The sequence below is a fragment of the Vigna umbellata genome, chromosome 5 (genome assembly GCF_029865625.1).
Source record: "Vigna umbellata cultivar VRB3 chromosome 5, Vumbellata_1.0, whole genome shotgun sequence".
Lineage (NCBI taxonomy): Eukaryota > Viridiplantae > Streptophyta > Magnoliopsida > Fabales > Fabaceae > Vigna > Vigna umbellata.
In genome coordinates this window covers 70,336,447-70,358,057 of record NC_142169.1, presented here as the reverse complement: position 1 = coordinate 70,358,057, position 21,611 = coordinate 70,336,447, and the positions used below count along the sequence as shown (strand labels likewise).

The 21,611-nt window shown below is 31.3% G+C and overlaps 2 protein-coding genes, 1 non-coding gene and 2 pseudogenes across 10 annotated transcripts; all 5 read right to left on the bottom strand.

The window, feature by feature from the left end:
* Positions 1-613: 613 nt before the first annotated feature.
* LOC124837256 (protein BYPASS1-LIKE pseudogene) lies at positions 614-2,782 on the bottom strand (annotated as a pseudogene). 4 transcript variants are annotated; one of them, XR_015786630.1, is made up of 2 exons: positions 2,664-2,782; positions 614-2,211 (listed from the first exon to the last, which is right to left on the bottom strand). The product of XR_015786630.1 is annotated as a protein BYPASS1-LIKE pseudogene, transcript variant X3 (transcript). The 4 variants fall into 4 exon arrangements; XR_015786628.1 differs by having other exon boundaries at positions 614-2,215; positions 2,585-2,761; XR_015786631.1 differs by having other exon boundaries at positions 2,585-2,761.
* Positions 2,783-6,157: 3,375 nt separating this feature from the next.
* Positions 6,158-9,695, bottom strand: TLP10 (tubby like protein 10). 2 transcript variants are annotated; one of them, XM_047312554.2, is made up of 6 exons: positions 9,442-9,695; positions 9,076-9,143; positions 8,093-8,524; positions 7,897-7,984; positions 7,294-7,426; positions 6,158-7,127 (listed from the first exon to the last, which is right to left on the bottom strand). In XM_047312554.2, the coding sequence occupies exons 3-6, from the start codon at positions 8,438-8,440 to the stop codon at positions 6,413-6,415; spliced, it is 1,284 nt and encodes a 427-aa protein (XP_047168510.1). In that variant the 5' UTR covers positions 8,441-8,524; positions 9,076-9,143; positions 9,442-9,695; the 3' UTR covers positions 6,158-6,412. The 2 variants fall into 2 exon arrangements, with proteins under 2 accessions (XP_047168510.1, XP_087972393.1); XM_088116267.1 differs by having other exon boundaries at positions 8,093-8,441.
* Positions 9,696-13,665: 3,970 nt separating this feature from the next.
* Positions 13,666-18,764, bottom strand: LOC148198864 (thionin-like protein). 2 transcript variants are annotated; one of them, XM_088116274.1, is made up of 3 exons: positions 18,467-18,764; positions 18,059-18,109; positions 13,666-13,920 (listed from the first exon to the last, which is right to left on the bottom strand). In XM_088116274.1, the coding sequence occupies exons 1-3, from the start codon at positions 18,585-18,587 to the stop codon at positions 13,859-13,861; spliced, it is 234 nt and encodes a 77-aa protein (XP_087972400.1). In that variant the 5' UTR covers positions 18,588-18,764; the 3' UTR covers positions 13,666-13,858. The 2 variants fall into 2 exon arrangements, with proteins under 2 accessions (XP_087972400.1, XP_087972401.1); XM_088116275.1 differs by lacking the exon at positions 13,666-13,920 and adding an exon at positions 14,960-15,183 and having other exon boundaries at positions 18,467-18,674.
* On the bottom strand, positions 15,242-15,315 carry TRNAV-CAC (transfer RNA valine (anticodon CAC)). The gene has a single exon. It is a non-coding gene; the product is annotated as a tRNA-Val (tRNA).
* Positions 18,765-19,162: 398 nt separating the features above from the next.
* Positions 19,163-21,354, bottom strand: LOC124837247 (WAT1-related protein At1g68170-like; annotated as a pseudogene). Its single transcript, XR_015786867.1, has 7 exons — positions 21,096-21,354; positions 20,899-20,961; positions 20,659-20,775; positions 20,295-20,556; positions 20,050-20,208; positions 19,813-19,964; positions 19,163-19,717 (listed from the first exon to the last, which is right to left on the bottom strand). The product of XR_015786867.1 is annotated as a WAT1-related protein At1g68170-like (transcript).
* Between the last annotated feature and the right edge of the window lie 257 nt (positions 21,355-21,611).

Sequence of the window (21,611 nt, the reverse complement as noted above, 5' to 3'; positions counted from 1 at the left end):
AACTTTGTACCAAAAAGGAAATATTCTAGAATAAAAATATTAGTTGCACTTTTCATTCTTTTAGTTGTATGAATTTGGTCTTCAAGTTTTCTTAGAATAATTTATATTTATCTTTTTAATATTAAATTAATATAGTCCTTTCAGCAACTTTCTTCCATATAATCTTTCAAATTCTTTTTTCGTTCAAATATTTTAGGTTTTTGACGTATTTGAGATACAAAATAGCTTTAAAATAGCAAATAACAAAATTTGAAAAGATTTTATAAAATATGAAATTAGGATTTAAATGGAAATAATTGATACGTTTTTTAATAAATATATCCATTTTTTTTCTAAACCCTCTATTTTTTTAAGAAGATTTTGAAATTTTAAATATTCGTTACTCACCTGTTTGCTATGGCAGGAAGAAAGCTTCCGTGGCTATGAAGTCACTAGAAACAGATTTACTATATTTTACATGGAATAAACTAAAAATTAAAATCTCCTTATTTGCAAAAAGATAAAAGAAATTATTTTCTAATGGCAAGTCATGTCATGTCAAACATTATAAGGATAAAAAAACTTAACAATAAACTTAATTAACTAAACACATTCAAAATACTAATATCACATGTAATCAAAACTAAAAGGATTAAAAATATAGTTAAGCTTAAACAATTTCTCAGACAACAGTCCACAGAAAACATTTGGGGTGTGTGTGATTGAGCAAAGAAATCATAAAGATACAAATAATCATATCATCGTTATTTTTCACTAGTATTGACATAACTACAATCCATTGCAAGAAAGGTTGATTTTTCTGCTAAACGGATCTAATCACTCTTCCTCCTTCCAAAATGGTGGTAAGATGTAAAATGTACATTTGATAATCAATGGTACCCTGCATGCAATGCAACACTTTCATGGCACTGCATCTGCATGCATAACGTACCTAGCCTGTGTAATCAAGTCCCTCAGCTCTGCAAGTCATAATCTTCCGAAACACTTCTCTCACTTGGCGCTCCAATGGATCCAATCCATCTCTTAAGGCTCCATAAACAACTCTCAGCTCTTTCAGCCTCTCCTCGACTTCCATTTTCTGCTCATCTCTCAGTGGAAACTGAACTGAATCTACCAAATCAGTCATGTTCCTAATACAACTTTCAACTTGATTTATCTCCTTCAGCAAACCATTGGAGCTTCGGCGCTCTCGTTTCTTGATCCGGTCATGAAGTGAAGTAACTGGGACGCCCCACGAGTATTGCCGTGGAACTGACATCTGAATATTGAGGCCTCTATCCTGGCAAGGAACAGCTGCCACAAGAGCCCACAGAACAAACAAGAGAACAGAATTCATAGTATAAACAGGAATTGCAAGCCCATTTGTTGCAACAATTTCACTCCCACGAGGGGGAATCAAATTGCTTGAAATGGAATGAAGTTGCTTGGCTGCAGACCAGGATCTTGATACACTCCACGAATGTGATCGAGAAAGAGCTGTGAAGTGGCGGCGATGATCCTTGTTCGTGTTGTGCCGCCCAAAAGACCTGTTACGCTGAGGAAAAACTGAACTGCAATCTTTCTCATCTAACATTGCCACTGCCAAATCCATCAGTGCCTTTCTGGCCCTCAGGACATGGCCTTCACTCAATGCTCTCTGATTTGAACTCAACGCACACAAGACAATTTCCAAATGCTTTAGCCACGCCCGAACCTTCTCAATCCCGTTGCTGCTTGCATTACAAATGTCAAGTGCCTTTACCAGCCTCTCAAAGAATTCAGAGATTGATCGGTCCAAAGGGGAATTCGAGAGTTGCTCTTTGTTGTTCAACAGAATAGCTCTGAATTCCTCATGGCAGCAGATAAAAGCATTCAGGAGCTTCTGTATCCAATCAATTGAGAGCAATTCATCATCACTGGCCCTGAACAGGTCCTCAAATCGATCAGTAACCTGTTTTTGGAATGATTCAAGCTCCGAATCCCTGGTACTGGATCTGTGATTCTCTTCCAAAGAATGAACCTGTTCCTGCCTGAGACGATATATAGAGCGGCCAAAGGAAGAAATTTGTGGAGAAGGCCCGTGATTATTATCAGTAGAGGACATTGTCAAACGTCACAACTCTTCACAAAAATTCCCCTCCAGAAAAACAGTGGACAAACACCTCAGATCACATAGAACCAATCAAAAACAGTAGCCTTGACACTCCTTGATTCAATTTGCATCCCAAGTAACTGTCTACAGCGAGTAAAAAAGCTAAATGTTCAGCATAATTAAGATTGAAGGTGCTACTAGTTAATCCTTAAAGTGATCAAATTATCCCTTTAAGCAATCAAATCACACAAACACCGATCGTGGACTAGAAACCAAATTTAAAAAATCTCAATTCCAATCATTTGATCTTGATCTCCTTCATTTCAAACTCACTGAAAAGCAAGCAACTTCACAAACAAGAGTGAAACTTAATATCCCACCCGACGCTAAAATCTGTTAATATCCTAATACCCAGATTCAATTATGTTCTAAACATCACACAATTAAACGTCAGAGATAAAATGCAGGAATACCATGCAAGGAAGAAAAAGAAAAACACAAGAAATGAAGTACCTTTATCGTTAAAATCAGGTTTCAGGTGAAAAACCAAAGAAAATAGGAAGTTGGAAGCAGATAAGGAAAGGAAGCGTACAGCAGTGACAATGGGACATGGCGAATTCACAAACTTCTCGCTTTGCCTGATGCTGGCTGAAGCAAGAAAAATTAAAAATACTATTTTTCTTTGGGGAAAAAGGAGAATGCAATAGATCATTTTATTGCCACTTCAAATTAAAGATAAAGATATAATAATAAGAGACACATAAATTTTTTATATTTTTTGACATTATTTTTTATTATTTTTATTTTCTTTCGTAAATACAAAAATTCAATTTTTTTATAATTAATTTATTTCTACAATATGTATTAACTTTATGTTACTATACCATTACTTTTAAAAATATTAAGGCTCATTTTGATGTTCCAAACAAAATTAAAAATGGGCAAAAAAATACGATTGGGTAAACTTTTTATAATTATTTCTAAGAAAAAGTTAAAAAGACAAAATAAAACAATTTTTTTGTGTAAATTAAAATTATATTTATGTATAAACTTATAAAAACACTTATACTAGTTTTTTATTGTAAAGAAAATATTGTTCTTAACTATCATATTATCAAAAGTAAAACAAAGTACTAAAAATAAGAAGAAATGGCAATGCATTTTTTTTTTTTCAAGAAAACGCAATTGAAAAAAATATATAAATTTTCTTGTCGAAAAACCCAATTAATCAAGTTTAAGTAAACTTCACAGCTTACTAAAAATATAAAGTCCAACATTACCCAGATCACCAACTTGTAAGTAATATATCATATAGTTTAATTTAATTTTAATATAAAATTAAATTCAATCAAAACTGAATTTAGATCGGCTACGCAGTTTAATAAAACAATTACTTAATGTGATTTTTGAAATTATTTTTAATTTGCAGCTCACAAAAATAAAACTACAATGATGTAGAAACTAATAATTATAATAAATTATATATTTCACAAAATAAAATGCGCACCTTCGATTTTTTTTGCTAGTTTTTATTGGAGTAGACTTGAATCAGCTACATTTTATTTAATATTTATGACTTTTTTTTTTATAAATGTAAAAGCTTTGGGAGGTTGGGGGTATGGTGCTATTTTCCCAAAATATAATAATAAATCAAAGTAAATTTGTTGCTTTAATTTTTTTGTGGTTGATGTGTATGATATGAAACTCTATGATTCTTCATTGGTGGCTAATAATTGTTTGACTTTCTCCATCGGATTTGATGTTTTCACCATTTCCCTCAACATGTTTTGTTGACTTCCAACAATTATGTCTCTTATCTTCAATCATATTATCCAAATTTCATGCCACAATTCAACGCTCCAATCTTTATTAAGATTATAAGAAGGCAACAAAAAGTATAAGTTATTTTAACTTAGCCAAATCATCACAATTTTTTTTTAAAAAGAACAATTACTTTTGAGTTTATATTTTCTATCAAAATTTTAGTAAAAAAAAATATATTTTTTCACACACATAAAAACATTTATTTAACATTATATTTTTTATCTTTTATTTTTATTATTTAAAAAAGTATATAACTTATTCTTTTATAATCAAATAAATGTAAAAAAGTATCATAATAATACTTTAATAATTCTATCGCTGGAATGGCGTGGAACAATAGTGTTCATGGAAGAGTTTTTATGGGTGCATAAAGAAAAATGCGAAAATTAGCATGTGCTTTTATCATATTTACATTTTTAACCTTTTTTTCAATGGAGACAGATCAAGCTGAAACGAAAATTGCAAGGCTTCCCTCCCCAATGTAGAAAAAGGAAGAGGAAGATGAGTGTGCTTCGTTCCCCAATAATAAAATAATTAAAATATTAATATCAAACATTAATAATAAAATATAGAAATAATATAAATAAAACATTTTAATAATAAAAATTAGTATTAATAATAAATAATGATAATTTTATAATAATAATAATAATAATAATACATTTATATTATATTTACTTTAAAAATAAAATAATCACCATCTAATTTTATCAATTAAAATATTATTTTTTATTATATTCATTCATAGGTAAACCTCAACCAACTTTTATTTCAAACCTACTCAATTTATATTATTTTTCTCTTAATCCAAACAATTTTTTTTTTCTCAAGTTCATCTCTGTTTTGATAGGGATTAGTTCAGGATCGAAAGACTAACATTTCCGACCTGCCCATCTTACTTCTGAACGTTTGGATCGTCTGAACCGCTCGCTGTCAGTCTGGACCGCTCGGTTGTCACCTGTTCCACTCGGTTGTATTCTAGACTAGTAGGGGGAGTACCTACAAAAGACACTTTGACGCTCAAATTATGAGCGGTTTAATGAACTGTTTATCACAGTTAAATATTTGAGTCTCGTAGAGTATGTGTTGAATATCTCTAATCAGATATCGATAGTTATTCTAACCGTCTGTTGGATTTTTGGCTCAATAATAGTTTAAACAGTAATGACTTAAACACTGATCCAATTATGGCACAACATTGTTGTAGCTGATGGATCAAACAGTACTTAATATTAACCGTTGAGTATATATCATACAATCTCCAAATCGAGAACAGTCTTATTAAATTTGCTCAATCAATTTTCACAAAAATAGTTGAAAAAAGGAAGTTTCATGTTTTTGTCCTTATTGTCTGCATTTCCTTTTTCGTTTTAGTTCATGAATATAAAGTGGTATTATTTCTTAAACAATAATTAAACTAAACGTTTTTCTTTCGTAACAAAAGAAGGTTAACAATCTCAGTTACGGATAAACATGAAATTAAAATTGTTTATTTTATTAAATAATTAAAATATTTATATTTTTAAATTAGGTATTTGTTGTTGAAATCTGTAATTAATTGAGGTTATGCGAATTTTATTTTGAATGGTTATATTATAAAAAATCGAAATATGGTTTAATTTAGTATTCTGATATTTATACATTTAATTATTTTTTATTAAATGTTAATTAGAAGAAGTATTTTATTAAACATTCATATTTTTTTATATTTTTCAATTAAATTTAAGTGGACCACATAGTCGTTTCATTATTTTAAAATTTAATTTACAAAATGAAACAATGTTATTTTTACAAAGATAATTAAGATTACATAATTTTATTTTTTTTATTGTACTCTGTTTGAATTATAAAACCAAATGGTCATATATAAAATGAGAAATATAAAATTTTAAACGTTGAATAGAACTATAAGGAAGGGTAGTGGTGAAGGAGTTTGAAATGTTTCCTTATCACGTTGAGAGTTGAGCAGTTGAGCGAACGACCGAACGAATATATGGTACATTTATAAAACCTACTGACACGGTGAGTTGTTTGTGATGAATATCTTGGAAAAACAAGTGAAATATGACTATTGGAATGGGTCCAAAAATGAGACAACCCATGCTCATAATTCTCCTTACGCACAATTATTTTCCTCATTCCCAAACAACTCCCAAGACCAATCTATTCGGTGCCCACCACAGAAGCTACAACCACATACACAACCATGTGACAGTTTACATGTAACTCTCAATTACCGAACATGTACCAGACAGCAGCACATACTAAAATATGTTAAATCACGGTCTGTTGGCAGAATCAACTCAGAATGAAACATAGCAACATCGTATGTTAAAAATGCTCTGAAATCCTATTACATCAGAGATGCACTACGGTTACAATTGAGTCATACAGAACCTCAGTAACAACAATTGCCCTATTCCCATGTAATGAAAATAGGAAAATGAAAGAAAACCAAAGGGAAATATGCCATCATCACTGTTTCATTAGCTCTCACTGCTTCATTGTGATTTTATCTTATTCACAAGCCAGTTTGGTGTCAAAGCTGCTCAAGCATATTGCAAAAGCTTGGAATGCAGATAAAGGGTACCGATAATCCATCGTGAACATGTCTTTCCCAACTTTGCCAAACTGAAGAATGATCTTGTCATGTTCCGGTGGAGCCGGTTGGGAGGGTGTAGGTGCACCGGCAGCAGGTTGGGTGGCAGCAATCAACTGAAAGTTTTTAACAGACGCAACAGTTACTCGGCCGCGAAAATTAAGGCACCAACATTGTAACTGTTCGTGCCACCTTGGAGGCTTGTTTTTCAGAACCAAGGGTCTCAGCTTCCCATCATCGTCCTCCAGAATGGATTCCCCAATATCAGAAAACCGCGAGCTACTGAACTCGATGGCGCGGTCGAGCGACTTCGAAAACGAGATGCTCCGAAACGAGTCCTCGAGGGAACGGGGAAGAAGCTCCGGCTTGCCGGGAACGGTGCCGCCTGCATCGAGTGCTGAAGCTGGTATGGAATGCATGACACAGTGCATCTTTCTGGGGCCTCTAGTCCCGAGCACATTTAATTCATATGTTACCTGAGCTATGTTGTAACTACCAGATGGAACTTTCGGCGACACCTTTTTCGAATAAAATCTGCGGCTCGTCTTCCCAGCTCCAGGAGGGCATATATGAGCTGAAGAGTATGGAGGCTGCGTATCATATATAATGAACTTGGTACCAAGAAAATTTGATCTGGAAGTCCAACAAAATCTCATGAGTTAGAATGCATTTCCCTGTTCTAAACTTTTAAATTATGTTTTAATTTTAACAGTTCTTTTGGAAGAGAGGCTTCTCGAATGAAGTCAAAGACAACGTAGGATGCAGGAGTTAAACACTTGCAAACAGTAAACTAACTCACCTCAGCTTTCCGATGTAAGTGTTACTTGATCTAGAGATGTTGTCAGCATCCATGGAAATAACATACTCAGTGTAAGTTGTTCTCCTAGTCCTCTTAGCAGAAAGAAGGAATTTCCCATTTTCAACCAACAAAGCTGCAAAAATCAAATTTATAAAATAAAATAAAAGGAGTTCCCTGTGCAATTGCAACCAGATGACACAGAAACGACTATCAAACAAGATGACACTTTCTCTTCAAATCAGCCATAAAGGGAAATAATAAACACAGAAACCAATCATAAGAGAACTAACAGATTTCCATTCACAGAGCAATGAGTGAAGGCTGGTTTTAGCAAATAATGAGAAAATATGAACAGAAACTCAACCTATAAACCCTATTCTCAAAATTATCATCTAACACTAGCAGTACTTGCTTCAAGTATAAATTACAGTATTGTAAGTTCCATTTCATGCAGATCTCAAACCATACACTCATGCAAAGACCTACACACATGCATACAGAATAAACATTTGCAAAACAAATCACGAGCTTGTACGGCGAGTAAAGATGGACGCAATCATACAAAACCAAGCATTAACTAAATGTATAAAATAGAAAACTCACCAGGGCTGAGACACAGGAATAGGTGGTATGTTAAATTAGATTTATCTCTTTTGATAAAACATTGAATGATTCCATCCCGTGGTCCAGGCTGAAAAGCAAAAGGAGCAAACAATCAGGGTGTTGCTTCAGCTAACATCAGCTAACATTGTTTGGTTAATAAAAATTAACAGATCTTCAGCAAAAAAGTAAAGCTAACCTGCTTCAAGGACACGGGGAATGTAAGCTTGCCACAGAACTCTGGGCTCTTAACAATTTCTTTGCACATGTTCCTCCAAGACTGGCAAACTGCAGCACATGCAACAACGTGCTTTCGAGAAGGCCATGTATTCTCACTCTCCTCTAGCCGTCTAATGATATCAAATAGCAATTCTGGGGGTAAACTCGCCCAGCGGCTATTTTGAATCACTAGAGGTTGATCATGTAAATCCTGCACCGATCCTTGAGATTTTCCTCTATGATGACCCGTAAGTCTGACATCAAAACTACGCCTAGACAAGCTCCCAAAACTATCCCTCACATCACGAACTATGCTGCGGAATGACATTCTGTAGGTTGATCCCAACAATAATTATATATATCTCATGTGTGAACTTCTGATGTACTATATCCAACCACTGTCAGCAAATGGCTGTCATTCACCGAATACAGTTATTAATCTTCATCTTTGCAACCAAAATACTCTCTTAAGACTAAAATCCAAAATAAAAACTCCTATACATCAACCACAGTTTTCAAACTCTCCAATTTAAGCATCCACGGGAATGAAGTTAATGAAAGATGTATTGCCAACAATTTAAGTCAATAGGGTTCGACAGCAGACAGTGAAATGCCAGAAGCAACACGCGTGTCAAAGACTACATATTTGATCATCACTCCCAATCGGAAAGGGTAGCTCAAAATAGCATTATCATGATTAGATGGTAACAAATACGCAAGCAAAAACGCCATCATTTTGTGTCCACCATTATTAAGAAAGCCATCGTTTGGTTATTATCCTATAAATCGTATTTGGAATTTATACGGAAATCGCAAATAAGCACATAAAAGTAATTAATTACAAAAAATTTTGAAAATTTGTCACCAATTCAGCGGCCAATTTTGCAGGTACACAAATGGAAAGCTTTCAATTTTCTTTATCTTTGGCCATTATTGTCAACACCAAGGACCAGAAGAAACTACCTCTTTAAACTCGGAGTTAAAATCAAGTCGATCAAGACTCCCAAGCCGGATCAAAAGCCAACCTTCGTCTGAAAACAACAACAAACTGTCAGAAGAAAAGTCACGAAAACTTCAAATCCCACTATATCATTTGAGATTTGCCTCCCACAAACACTGGAAACAAAATAACCCCATTTCTACCCCCACCATTTTCCTTCCAGAAACTTAACAAAACTGAAAACCGCGACCTTTTCCCCCAGCATTCTCAACAGAGACCCAGTACAATTAAAAAATAGCCCGATTTGAAGAAACACTCCACAAACTATCAGAACGAAAGAACAAAACAAAACAAGAGAGAAAACACCAAGAATTTGGGAAAGAACATACCCAGAATACAGAGATCTGTAGGTGAAGTATTAGCACTGGTTCCTGATATGAAATCTACATAAGAATCAGAAAGGAATCACTTTTACACAGCAGAAGATACAACGAAGCAGAAAGACACGAGCTTTAGGTCAGAATGGCAACAGCAACATCTTCTCTTCCCAGTTTCTTACACCTCCCTCCCCTCTCTCTCTCTCTCTCTCTCTTACGCTTCCTCTCTCATGTCCGGACTCCAAACTTTCATTAAATGTAATTCTTGATGTAAAAAATAAACAAAAAGCAATGTAGTTCAATTATTTATTTATTTAAAAAAGATGTAGAATATAAAATATTGAATTTTTTTTTAAAACAACGAACGTAATTCTGTTTAATGTAGCCACTTGGTCTCCGTGAAGAAATGGTACCATAAAGGTTGCGCCAAGCAGCAAGTAATGTCATGTGCTCACTCTCTCCGCCATTATCGTTAGCATTATTTTATGTTTTCTTCTTACTTATTCCAAACATTAACAATTTCTATTTCTTCTGCTGTTTTTTCCTTCTATCAATAGTTTATGAAAATTCAAACTAATCACATCATTTTAATTTGAAGGAAACCCCCAACGACTTTTTAAAACATAGGATCGTGTAATGGAAATGGATTCAATGAATATTTAAATGCAGCTGAAATGGAGGTTTCTAAATTATCGGTTCTTATATATTATTAAGACACACAAAATCATGTTTATTTTCACGTTAAACCGATTGAATATTACATACGTTTTTTAAATATTATTTTATTATTTATTTATATTTATTTAGAACATCTCAGGTGATAACTTTTATAAATAACACATTAAATTTTTTTATTATTGTTTAAAATTTGATTTACTAGTTAAAAAATAATACATCGAAATTATGTTAAAATGATATCGTAAATTCGTAATAAAGTTGATTATCTTTTATCACTCTAGTTTGTATTGATGTTCTTTCACCTTCATTGTTTTGTTTGAAGTTCTTTATAATATCAAGATACTTATATATTTATTACATATAGTCATCTTAATGTACTAAAGAAAATAAATCATTGTTTGACTCAAAATTACAACTTGGAAAAGAAATGAATTATGTGGTATTCAATTATATAATAAGTCTATTAGGATGGAATTATATCATCAAAGATATAAAAATAATTTCCTGTTTCCGTGTTAATTAATTGATATAAAGGTGACACAATAATGTGTAAACCTTCAAGAAGAACAAATTCATCTTAGCCTTTTTGAGAGAATAATTATAGAAGAAACTTAGAATGTGACTTTGAGTGGGAACCTCCCTCGGTATAACTGATTAATATATATAACATATACTTTTTTTAATAACTCGTCGTAAATAAATGAAGTATTATAATTTTTAGATTTTATTTGTAATTCATATATTCATTCTTGTGTATATAGTGTATTATTAATCTTGTTATAATTTGGAATTAATACTTTTAGTTGGTGTAAAATCAAGGTTTTTTTCTTTATTTTTTTTTAAATTTAAAATTATTATCCTTATCTTAAATGAAATCAGATTTATTTTATAATTTAAAAATTTTAAGATGTAAATACTGACAAAATTTTTATATCAATTAGAATAAACCTAATTTAATATATATATATATTATATATATATAAATTTAAATTTTATAATTCAGTTTAATAAAATTGAATTAGACTTAAAATTTATATAAATACAATCATTTAAATTATTATTTTTCTTAAAATTCAATTCTTAAATACTAAAAAAAGTTAATAAATGTGATAATCAATACTGTGTTTTTTTTTTCTGATATACTACCTTTGATTTATAATTTTTTATAAATATTTTTGGTGTTGGAAGGTGAAAATTCTAATATATTATTTCCTTCTAATCACTTATTAATTTTACATTTTTCGCTTAAAACACAGCATAAATTTACTAAAGTCTTTATTTGTATGCTTTCACTCATTTACACGTTTGATGTTATATCTGATTTGCATTGTTTTTTAATATGTTTGAAGTAATAGTATTTTTCTTCCTTTTACATTTCCAACACAATATTCTTTGAGATTGATGCAGCAACATCTTTCACTGCTTATTCTCTTTGTCTCTTCATACAATAAAAGTATCACAATTCTTGAAAAAGATGTTATGTTTGATTTATTTTAAGGTTTCACTAAAAACTGTAATAGGATAATAATTTATTGACAACATATTTTTTTTATAATATTTTAACATTATTTACGTATTTTTTTATAATATTTTAATATTATTTACGTATTATTTTGTGATTGGTTTATATTGATATTTATAATTGTTATTATTGATTGTAGAGTAATTTTGGACTAATCACATAATGACACGTAAATAATATTAAAATATTATTAAAAAAATGTTATCAAAGTATCATTATCAGTAAAAGTTGTAACCAAAATAATTCATCTTAAATAAATAAAAGAATTGATCTATCTCAGAAACTAATCAAATTATAACAACACAAAATATCAAACATTTATGACTCAATACTTTCCGAATTTTAAGCAGAGAATTTTAGCTATCAACTAGATTTTTAAATAAATTCTCTTTAATTTATATTTTTTAAGTTATACTAAACTTAAAAATAGAAAGAAAAAACACATGAAATGCATGATACTCATTATTGGAAAACAAATAGAGTAATAAATTAGAACTTCTGATATTGCAGGTTGGGTAGCTTGGACAATAAAATGATTTTACATCAATGTCAAAGTTTAGTACTTCATTTACTTTTTTTCTTCCCACCCAAACTTTCATTAACTGCAATTTTTTTCTCCGTTTTTACGGGAAAATGTCAAAGTTCTTAATGATAGTAAAATTAAATAAATAATCGAAACGGTATTTGAATATTTTCATAAACTACACTTCCCATTTCAATTTCATGAATTTAAAATCATTTTAATTTAGGTGTTATTTATGACCAAGGAAAATAATATTTGTTGAACTAAGTTTAATGATTGATTGCTTTAGGTTAGAGTTTTGGTTTGAAAGTTTGACTTTGACCAACCACGAGACAACGTTCATTAATCATTATTTATCCTTCATACAATTATTATTGGTCTACTTACCATAATTATTATGTTTTATACACTTTCTTTTTAACAAATTTTTCGTTTAATTTTAATTTAAGCTTACCATGATTGTTATGCTTTATGAAATACTTTTTATTTAATTATTTTTTCTTTCAATTTTAGTTTAAACTTGCTATAATTATTTTATGACTCTGGTCACCAAACAAACAAATTGATCATAAATTAAAAGCACAATAATTTTAATGTTGATCAATTTAAATGTAAAATATGTTTATTCACAATTGAATTATATTAAGTCCGAGATAATTAAAAATTTATCTTAAAATCTATAAATAAAAGTTTAAAGCAAAAAATAAGTTATTTGTATTTACTATATATCATTGATTATTAATCGTTAACTATCAATCTTAAAATGACTTTAACATTGGATTGATTTTATGTAAATATCTCCAAACTGTTTAAACAATTAACTCGACCAAAAACATAATAACATTTAAACTTCGAACAACTAAAACACATTTAAGAAAGTTAATCTCGATCAGATACCCAAAACGATTATAAACTTCATTTATTATATATAATTTTGTAGCAATGATTGATAAAAAGTAGATATAGAAAATTGAGAAAAAAATAAATGGAGAAATACATTGTGATTTATGAAAGAGCAGAATTTAGGTGGATGCAGAGTCTGATAGGTTTGAAGAGAGGTGTGGGGTCCATGTTTCCTAGGTCTGAAGGTATTTGGGAGTTGCATTTCATGGCACCATTATGAGCGAAGAAGAAGACTGAAATATAGACCCAACTACTTCTGCCTTTCGTCAAAATCTTCCAACCCTTCATCATCACTCATTAATGATCATCAACTTCAATTTTTGCTTTTTAACAAATTAATACTTCGATTCATTTTTTATATTTTTCTGCTGCAACAATTCAAATTGAAATTTATTGCGTTACCTTTGTTTTACCTTATTCATAAAAAGATATGTAAGTGTATAAAAGCTAACTAACGTAATCAAAATAAAGAAATGGATATATTAAGTTTTATAATCTTAAAAGAAAGATATATTATTTTGTTTCCTTTTGCTTTTAGTTTACGTTATAATAACAAAATGCATTGTAGTTTACTGGTTTTACTAGCTTGAAACTATTTAAAGAGTCAATATATAATAATATGATAGACACTTAAAAGATCTATAAATTTAGTTTTAGACAATCTAAAATACCGAAATATTTAAAACTTTACATTAAAATCAAAGTCTAATGTCAAATAATATAATAAATCGAACGGTTCCAAAATTATAAGCCTAAACTGAACGACTATAGAGAATAATACTAATCTTCCTAATTGAACGGTCCTACACTTCAGTTTCAAGATTCTCTCCTTCCAGAGCTTCTTCTAACGAACCAACATCTCCATCTGTTCACATCCACAAGATGATCGTTGTAACAAGAAGTACAACCGAAAGGACAAACAAGGACAAGACAGAAAAGTAGGGTAAGCTTGAGTAATTTAATTAATCATATTAATATAAACTAATTCATACACAACTATAGCATACAATCATCATACATATACATCCAAGTAAAGATCGAACATATACAGACAATAGCCGACCACTTTTACTCTTAATGTCCGAACTGTATGAATTATGTAGCTACGACTTTGCACCCGGATAGTGTAGTAGTTGGGATGCCCTCAACAGCTGCCACCCGAGGTTAGTCCGTTATACCTCACCCAAGTTCACTTTATGAACCAGGACCTCATGCCATTCTCACACATGAGTTACTCTTCTCTACTTGAGAATGAGTAATCACAAAATATCAAAATAAACGCCAGCTAAGCATAACCACATTCATACTTTATCATTCAATGACCAACCACGAGATATTCCTCCTTGGAATACTCCTTCATATCCATAATACTCAATTCATGTTACACTTTAAATACCATCATACTTAGTCTTCAATACAGTCAAACCGCACAATAAAATAAGATCCCAATCTTTGACAAAATCGAAAGAGATATCATCATTCCTACGAATCAAACCGAATGGAAGAGTACTTTTTAGTGACCAACATGACTGATTGTTATAACCAGTCTGAATCACTATAGATTAAACCGAATACTTATTATGAGACTGAACGTTTTCTCGCTACTCAAAAGTTATGATCGAACGATCTTTACTAGATAGAACTCAAAGAATTTGCTGAATACTATACAACACCTATAATTAAACATGACTAAATACTAAAAGCTTTTAACCGAAACCTAAGAGTTCAAACTGAACACTACAATCTTAGGCCGAACACTATGGAATTAGGTCGAATACTCTTAGTTCAAATACAAGTACATAATTAAATAATATGACAAGACCGAGCACTACTCAAACCATGCATATTAAACTCTTTCAATTAATTATTCCCAATATCATAGAATATTAAGTACGCTTAATTCGTAGAAATAAGTCTTGGTAGCATATGGAGCAGTTTATTGCAAATGTATAGTGACATTGGTGGTCATGTATTTATTGCCTTACACAATAAAAGATTCCTTATACAGAACAAATTTGATCATAAAGAGCTGTCCATAGAACGAAGCTTATTTAGATGTTATTACAAACACAGCAACAAAACAACCATGCTTAGCTTAATCATCCCATTTCCTCCTTGATTGTGGAATCTGTAAAATTTAATAAAAAAGGTTAAAACAAAACCTTAAAAAAGATCAAAGTATACGTTGTCTGAGCCCGGGTTCGAACCGGGGACCTCTAGTGTGTGAGACTAGCGTGATAACCAACTACACCACCCAGACAGATATATGAACTTTGGGCTATATTTATATAAACTAATAGATTACGTAAAACCCATATGCACCTCTTATTTAGACACCAGTTTTTTGTGCTTTGGAAACAAAGATTTAAAGAACGAGTAAAATATAATCCATTATTCTAAAACTCATGTATTGTTATAGATAGACTCTGAAAAATCACTTTACATAAAATATCAATATTTTTAAATCAATAGATTACTGACAATAATTTTCATTTGTTCTTAAACGCTGTAAATTTGGCAGAAAGAAAAAATTATGATAAAGGAGGAAAGAAACAAACATACAAGAAAGAACACAAGGTAAATATAAAGTATACAAGGGGTCCTTTAAAATCACTCTTACGAAATTCAATAAAACCTGTATTATTATATAAGTACTGAGGTATTGTGTAGCTTGTGCAATTTACCAATCTTCCTAGCCATCGCTTATTCCGTGACTACAATTTATGAAATTAAGTCCTTACAACATAAGCTTTCCATGTGATAAACTTTTAATTTAATTTAGACGTCTAATGTTTACTATAACATAGTAAAATAATTTTATAACATACAATTTGAATATTTACTGATTAATTGTTTTAAAAAAGTAAATAGAATGAAGATAGCTAACATTTTCATTCTATTATTGTCTTTGAATTTTATTTAAAAATTGTGGTATGTGGTTCAATAGATATTGATGTCATGATTATCTGTTCTAGTGATCATTTACTACATCTCAACCCAATTCAATTTCAACTTTTTTTCAATTGACCCATAAGAAAAAGAAAATAAAAAAAAAATTAATCGCAATTGCTGAATTAGATTAGTGGGAGCCAATAAATTAAACAGTCGATTGAGAGGCTGACCTATAAAACACCCCGAAAGAAAGGGAAAATTAAACTTTTGTAGTTTAATTTCACTTAAAAAAGAAATCATCTATGAGATACTAAGTTCTAATTTATATCATGGAAAAATTTCTTAAGCTCAACAAATTTAAGAAGCAAAGTAATAATAGAAAGGAAATACCAATGATACTCGACAGTACAAAGGCATTTCTTAATATAATTAAACTTTGACAGTAATTATTATAAAAACCCACATAGTGAAATCTTAGTCCAGACTATAATTCATCTACTGAGTTTTTTCTAAGTCGTTTTGTTCAAACATTTCCTTTTTCCATTAATAACGCAAACAAATCCATTAAAGTAAATGTAGCTTTTCTGTATTTGTATTTGAAACAAAAACATTCTTGATTAAAAAAAAAAAAAGATACAGTTGAAGTTTTTTTTGTTTCCTAAAAAGAACTTTCATGAACAAAAGATACCATAAAAGTTTTCATTGTTCTTAAAAATAATTTTCATAAAAAATATTCTGATGTAAGAGCTTGAAATTAATTTTATGTACAAAATTTTGGGTAACCCATTCAAATAATTTCTGACCGCCCAATTCATGTGAATGCGTTATAGACATTTTATTTTGGGCGTTGCTTCCTCCACCATCCCAAGTGTTCCTCTATCTCTCACTATTTTTTTTTATTTCGAAAATACTCCATACTTTTCCATTATTTTCTTTTATTCCAAAAATATCCTACACCTCCTCATTATATTCAATAATCTTTTTCTTTCTTTCTCCACATTAATGAAACATTCACATGGTTCAGATTTAAACTTATGATAATCTCTTAAATAAGTTTGATTCAATCTTATTTTCACTGTTCAATATATTTTTTTTTCTTCAAATTATTTAATAAATAGTAAAATTTTGTTCTAAATTTCTAGAAAAATGTTCATATATATATATATATATATATATATATATATATATGTGTGTGTGTGTGTTTTTTTTTTTTTTTACATTTAATATTTATAATTTTTAACATTATATTATGTTTTAACTTACCGTCATGTTTGACTCAAATAACTTGAATAAAGTATTTAATTTATTAAATAAATAATATAAAAATATTATTAAATACTTAAAATATAAAAGAAAAATTATTTATTAAATATTTAAAATTTATTTAGTTCTTTCGTCGTTATAAAGTTAGTATACAATAATAATAATAATAATATATTATTTACTATTAATATTATTATGTTTATTATTTTGTATTTGTATCTAACTTTTATGTTTATAAAATAAAAGTCGTAGAAGAGAACTTTCCTCTGAATTTTATATTTTGCAATATATCACAAGTTTAAATCTGAGCTATATGAATGTTCCATTAATGCAGAGAGAAAAAGAGAGAGATTACTGAGGATAATGAAAAAGTATAGGATATTTTTAAAATAAAAGAAAATAGTAAAAATATGTAGAGTATTTTTGAAATAAAAAAAAATAGTGAGAAAGTGCACAAACACTTGATAGTGGTGGAAGAAGCAATGCCTTTTCTTTTGAACCTAAGAGTTTCAAAGGCCCAAAAGAAGTGTAAGAAATCCCGAATTGAATTCGGAGCCCTATGGCATAACATAACACAAACATAACATTTAGGAAAATACTAAGATCAAACACTCTCCAAAGAAATAAAAGTATAATTTAACGAATCTAAAATTAAAAATAAAAATAACTCTACTTTGTAGCTTTTTTTTTAAAAAAAAAGAGATGCACCCTACTACATCACTCCATTTACACAATTCCAACGCCTTAAGATTTAAGACTCTGTTTTATTTATTTATTTAATCAATTCAAACACACATAATTGATTAATTAAATTGATAAGAGAAAAAAATATTTATGGTGGTTATTACCTGGACCGCATCTAATGCTGCACTTGCGTTCACATCGTTGTGTAAGCCTCGCTGCATGTCACATTTTCACCGCTCGTTATCATAAACATCTGAATAAATCTACATCTAATTTGATTTTACTAATTTCCTTTTCTGATTTTGCCAAACATCGAAGATGTAAAAGTAGTTTGTGCTAGGTGATTAAACGATAGGCAAATTCTTCCATTAAGGTTTGGAATGCAGTGTGATTTTACACTATTAAGCTGATTCAACAGTTTTAAGCACAGTGAAAGAACAATCAGAGTTAGAGTTAGAATAGAAGTAAAAAAAATGAATCAAGATATTTGATCATAAATGAAGATTTGTTTAAGATAAAAAAAATGAAAAAAAAGAGGAGAAATGGTAATGAGCGAGCAGATGATGACTTACAGTCTCTTTGAACACAGGCAGTCGTGCAACCGTCGAGGCAATCAGCAGCATCGGGAACAACGCTCTCCATTTGCGAAGCAATTAGAAGAAAAAGCATCGTCGCAGCCATCATCTTCTTCATCTTCTCCTTTCACTCTAATCAAATAAAGTAGGTTTTGGCCTCATATTTATCCACTTTACGCTAAATAAACGACCATCCTTATTCGATGAAATTACGGATATGCCAAGCCATATCTCAACGGCATAGGCAGCACATGCACTGCACACAGTAAAAACAGTCACAAATTTTGAAAACTGTTGAAGTTTGAGAGCAAGAATGCGTATTTTAGTTTCTTTGAAATTATCTTGAAGGCCCAGACCATTTTTTGAGAGACGAAAGAAAGGTCAATTAATGCGTTCGGTTGTGGTATCTGTGTGGTTGAATTTATATCCATTGATAATTTCGTAGTCATGTTTCTCACGCATATGTTTCTTTCTACTATATCAGATTGTGATAGCTACTCTTTGCTACCCGTAACTTCAATTGCGTGTGACCGCATCCAAAAACCATGCCTCATCATTTTCGACATTTTTTTAAAAATTTTCTTCACTTAAAATAAGGCACATTATATCTGTACTCACTTTTAATTAATTTTATAAAAATAAATAAAATAAATAAATAGGTATTACGAGAGTATAAAAAACGTTGCTCCAAAATAGCCATTGCAAACTGTATTTATTTATCTTGGTGGGCAAACAAAAAACAATAACCTCTCTAATGCTTACAATTCATGGGCTAAAAGCCCAAAGTAGAGGCCCATATTAAATTATTTTGTTACACTAGGCCGTCGGTTTCGTCAGGCAGAAGTTTGGGCTGATTGGTAGTGGGCTTATGTTAAAGTTTATGGTACAGTAAACTGTAAAGTGTAACGTAGTTGATTGACTGGTAGTGGAATAAAAGAATCAAACACAAAAACAAGTGTGACCAATCCCTTACTCCCTCTATACTCGAATATCTTCATCAGCTTTCCTTATTGTTTTGTCAAATCCTCACAATCTTTGTCAAGATTCCTTGTAACAGCAGTGATTTCGCTTCGGTTGTTGTGGTCACATTTATCATGATCCATTGGGGTGGACACGACAACAACTTCTACGGCTTCAGCTTCTCGGATGGTCTCCGATGGCACTAACTGAGTGATGTTCTTCATCTCTTTACTTTTACCCCACAGAACCATGTACAACCCACACACAATCAGCACTGCTCCAACCACACTAAATACAAAACAAAACCATTTCATGAATAATACGTATATAATGAAGACCCAGATAATCAAATTCTTCAAAGTGAATTAAGATCTACAACATACCTTCCTACATACAAATTCTCGTCGAGCATCAAAGAACCAGCAATAGCCACAAGCACAAGCATTAGCGGGTTGAAAACAGACGCAAAAAGAGGCCCTCTCATTTGTATGCACCATGCAGTAATAATAACTACTATTCCAGAGGCCACGATTCCCTGCAATAATTAAATTTAACTCCAATCAAAACTTTCTTATTTCGTTCATGCATCTATTTTATATAATTAAAATATGAATATATACCGAATAAGCCACAGCAAGTAGCCTGATATTCCAACCCAACTTCCATTGGCTGAAATCTCTCTCAACACAGAAACCAAAAGCAGCGGCCTGTATTGCTCCTGCCGTAGACATCAGAGCCGTGCTTGAATAGTGACAAGGGTATTCTTTGCTCATCTTAGCCTGTGCCACAAGAGCTCACATCACAAACGGAAAAAAAAAAGAAAAAAAAAAGCTTAAAAATGTTAACCGAAGGAGTTTGAGCTGACCTGAATGGTGAGCCAGAGAGAAAAAGAGAAGCAGCTTAATATGGAACAAAGAGCCCCCAACAATGTATTGCTAGAGTCAGAATTTAACTGTGCCACGTGGCCATCTTGGTGCTGACGTGGATGCATAAGGTTGATGTGGAAAGGCCAGATATTAATCTCTGCACCTTTGATAAAAGTCAACACCATTGCCCCACCAATCCCAATTATAGTTCCCAACACCTTGGCCCTTCCTGCGGCTGCCCTCCAATTCAACCTTTCGAAACTACACAAAAATTAAACAAAACTAACTTCAATTTCCACTAATTAAATGATTAATGAATAATATTAAGAAAAACCAGCGTTAATGGTGGCAAGTGATGATTACCCGCAGGAAATGGCCATCACAAAGGTGATAGCCGGAATGAGATTGTATAGAGCGGAGGCAAACGTTGCTGATGTTAAAGCCAAGGACTGGTAGAAAAGATTCTGAAATAAACTTCCCCTATAATAACACGGTTGATGATTAATTAATTAACTAACTAATTACCATTGACAGTTAACAGTAACTAACTGCATATATGTTTTGTTTTACAGTTTAGACATTATGGTATGGGAGAAGACATACCCGAATAATCCACAAAGAAATGCCATGAAAAGCACCCTCCAAGTCATCTTTGGTCTTTTCTTCCTGCACAGAAAAAAGAAAAGAGAAACCATATCAGCCACAGCTAAGTCGATCTGTTGCGTATTATTATAACACGAGGTCCCTTGAGCTTAAAGTAACAAAGAGAAGAAGGTGGAAGTAAGGAAACGATGATGGACCTTTCAGAAATGAGAGCGAGAGGAACAGTGAAAGCAGATCCAAAAGCGAGACGATACGTTGTGGCAACTTTTACACTCATTCCGTCGTTTATGGCGAGTTTGAAAAGCACATTGACAGCAGTGTATGCAATTTGCACTAACACCATCAGCAACACTGGTTTCAACCCATGCATTGCATTCATCACTCCCTTCATTTCTACCATTCTGTTTTTCGGTTCAAAGTAAGCTTAAATGGGAAATAGGTAGCGATGTGAAGATAATAGAGTCAGCAGCAAAGGGGTATTTATACTTATGATGAGGGCTGGGATGAATACATGAATAATGAAGATGCAGATTCCAAATAGTGTTTCTCATCTAAGGACCACGCTGATTATTTTCTATTATTTTTATGCAACTTTAACTCACAAAAGAAAACTATATAATATACTCAATCATCTCTTCTTTAAACAAAACTTTGTTTCCTTTTGCTTTGCTGCATTATACGTCCTTCCATACTTAATAATATTGCATTTCGAT

What these genes read in the sequence shown, in the direction of transcription:
- TLP10 (XM_047312554.2), bottom strand. Translation starts at nt 8,440, where the DNA reads ATGTCATTCCGCAGCATAGTTCGTGATGTGAGGGATAGTTTTGGGAGC. An exon ending in TCCCCGTGTCCTTGAAGCAG is followed by an intron (nt 7,985 to 8,092) that starts GTTAGCTTTACT and finishes TTTGCTTTTCAG; the next exon opens with CCTGGACCACGGGATGGAAT. An exon ending in ACTTACATCGGAAAGCTGAG is followed by an intron (nt 7,128 to 7,293) that starts GTGAGTTAGTTT and finishes TTGGACTTCCAG; the next exon opens with ATCAAATTTTCTTGGTACCA.
- LOC148198864 (XM_088116274.1), bottom strand. Translation starts at nt 18,587, where the DNA reads ATGAAGAAGATGATGGCTGCGACGATGCTTTTTCTTCTAATTGCTTCG. An exon ending in TGCCTGTGTTCAAAGAGACT is followed by an intron (nt 18,110 to 18,466) that starts GTAAGTCATCAT and finishes TGTGACATGCAG; the next exon opens with CGAGGCTTACACAACGATGT. An exon ending in CAGCATTAGATGCGGTCCAG is followed by an intron (nt 13,921 to 18,058) that starts GTAATAACCACC and finishes GGATGTGAACAG; the next exon opens with ATGGAGATGTTGGTTCGTTA.